Source organism: Fragaria vesca, linkage group LG3 (genome assembly GCF_000184155.1).
Source record: "Fragaria vesca subsp. vesca linkage group LG3, FraVesHawaii_1.0, whole genome shotgun sequence".
Lineage (NCBI taxonomy): Eukaryota > Viridiplantae > Streptophyta > Magnoliopsida > Rosales > Rosaceae > Fragaria > Fragaria vesca.
The window spans coordinates 25,393,245-25,395,515 of NC_020493.1; the positions used below are offsets into that span (position 1 = coordinate 25,393,245).

General features: G+C 40.0%; 1 protein-coding gene across 1 annotated transcript in view; it reads left to right on the forward strand.

Annotated features, from left to right (window-relative positions):
- Nucleotides 1-1,366, forward strand: part of LOC101310879 — a 1,543-nt gene extending 177 nt beyond the window's left edge. The window contains exons 2-3 of the mRNA XM_004295043.1: nucleotides 93-320; nucleotides 403-1,366. Of these exons, the coding sequence (XP_004295091.1) occupies nucleotides 99-320; nucleotides 403-1,131 (951 nt within the window). The 5' untranslated portion in view covers nucleotides 93-98 and the 3' untranslated portion in view covers nucleotides 1,132-1,366. The remainder of the gene's footprint in view (nucleotides 1-92; nucleotides 321-402) is intronic.
- Nucleotides 1,367-2,271: the final 905 nt, after the last annotated feature.

Sequence of the window (2,271 nt, forward strand, 5' to 3'; positions counted from 1 at the left end):
TTTTTTTTTTCTGTTTTGTTTTCCATATAGAATTTTCAATCGATAGTATACAACTCGAACCCTACGTTCTTTAACATCAATATGAACCGCAGAGTTCTATGGAAGCAGAGAAGAAACCGTTGAAGGTTGGGCCGTTTGGTTCAGACAGTGGAGGAGATCGTTTTGATGATGGAGTTCACTCCTCTGTGAGGCAACTAGTGATATGTTATAGTCCATCGTCAATTCGCTACATCCAGATTGAATATGATGACAACGGAAAATCATATTGGTCGCAGAAGCACGGTTATAGCAGCTCCCTGAGTCTTGACAAAATAGAGTCGGTACGTAATAATCTCTGCATATATATTTAAGTTAAGAGTTAGAATAATCCCAAGGACTGTACTTCTGTTTCAATTGATGCAGATCAAGCTTGATTATCCAGAAGAATATTTGACTTCAATTCACGGATATTACAAAAGTACTTGGTACTTACCTACCTACATTAGCTCACTCACTTTCACTAGCAACAGAAAAGTGTACGGACCATTTGGAGATTATGAAAATGAGGGAAGAAAATACTTCACAATCCAAGTCTCTGGAAGTAAGATCGTTGGGTTCCATGGCAAGTCAGATGAGTGGTTTGATCTTCGTGCATTAGGAGCTTACCTTAAGCCTCTGGTTCATACACCACAATATTCCAACAATAATATTAGTCTTGCACCAGTTGCTCATATTGGTTATCCAGCTGCGCATGATTATACGCCGCCTCTTCAGGCTCGTCCTCCTCCTCCATATTATGGTAGTTACTATACTAACCCTAACCACCCACCACAGGCTGCTCCGACTCCATATCCATATGGCTATTATGTTCCTCCTCCAGGTCCTCCTCCATATAATAATGGATACTATGACTATCAAATGTCACAGGCACCACCGCTGCCGCAGCCTGCTGCTCTTGGACGTCCTCGTAAGCCGAAAAGTGCTCCTGGTAAGCCCAAGGCTGCTAAAAATAATGACCCTAAAAACGTATCTTATAGGGTTTTGGGGAATGAAGTCAGTGGAAACACAGGAGATCATAATGGAGTTTTCAGCGTTGGCAACAAGAATACTGGTCTCCACAAGGAAGATGATGAAGAAGACGAAGAATGGTGAATGAAGGACCTAGATTTGGAAACTGCGTACCGGTACCCTGCAGTTTGTAATAGTTCCGAATTTCTGAAGGCCATAATAAGTTTATACGTACCAATTGTTATTAGTCTCTCTGCTGCTCTTCTTATAGCTAAGATATATGTACTACAACGTTTCAAATGAAACTCTGATGAATGTACGTACTGAATATATGAGGAAATAGAAGGCATGAAATCCACGCTCTTGTCTGAGACTTTCGAAGAAGAAAAGACCACCTGCTACAAGGGGAAAAAAAAAACTACTAATGGAAATTGAAACTAAAAGCTTAGAGAAGAAGAAAGCGATACAGAAGATAAGGAAACTGTGATTCTGATTAATTGAAGAAAGAGAGAAGCTACAGCAAATATATGATGTCTTAAGACATCACAGAGACCAACCACGTGTCCCTTATTTACAGCTCAGTATGAGCTTAAGCTAGCTAATTAACTAACAGCTAAACACTCTTACTTACTACTAATTGGATACAATTAGTACTTAATATCCTAACATCCTCCCTCAGCTTGATGGTGATTGTGAAGCATCAAGCTGGAACATAAGAACTGATGTTGTGGAGAGCACAAGCCTTTGGTAAACAAATCTGCAAGTTGATGTTTAGAAGGAACAAACTGCAGCTTAAGAAAACCAGCCTTCACCTGATTGCGAGTGAAATGCACATCCACTTCAATGTGCTTTAACTTTGAATGATATACTGGATTAGTAGCCAATGCTAAAGCTGAAATGTTGTCACAATGAAGAACTGGAACTTCAGAAAGTTGAACATGTAAATCCTTCAGTAAGAGCAGAAGTCACATGAGTTCAGAAGTTGTATCTGCCATACTTCTATACTCAGCTTCAGTGGAGGATCTAGACACTGCACGTTGCTTTTTACTACACCAGGACACAGGAGTATCATTGAGTAAAATCACAAAACCAGTAGTAGATTTCCTATCATCAGGATCACCTGCCCAGTCTGCATCACAAAAGGCTTTAAGAGCAAGAGCTGATGTGGAAAAATTGGTTGCAGAATAACCTCTCTTGAAGAAAACACCTTGAGACATTGTGCCTCTAATGTATTTTAGAATCCTTTGAGTAGCAAGGAGATGAACATGTGTTGGAGCATGAAGG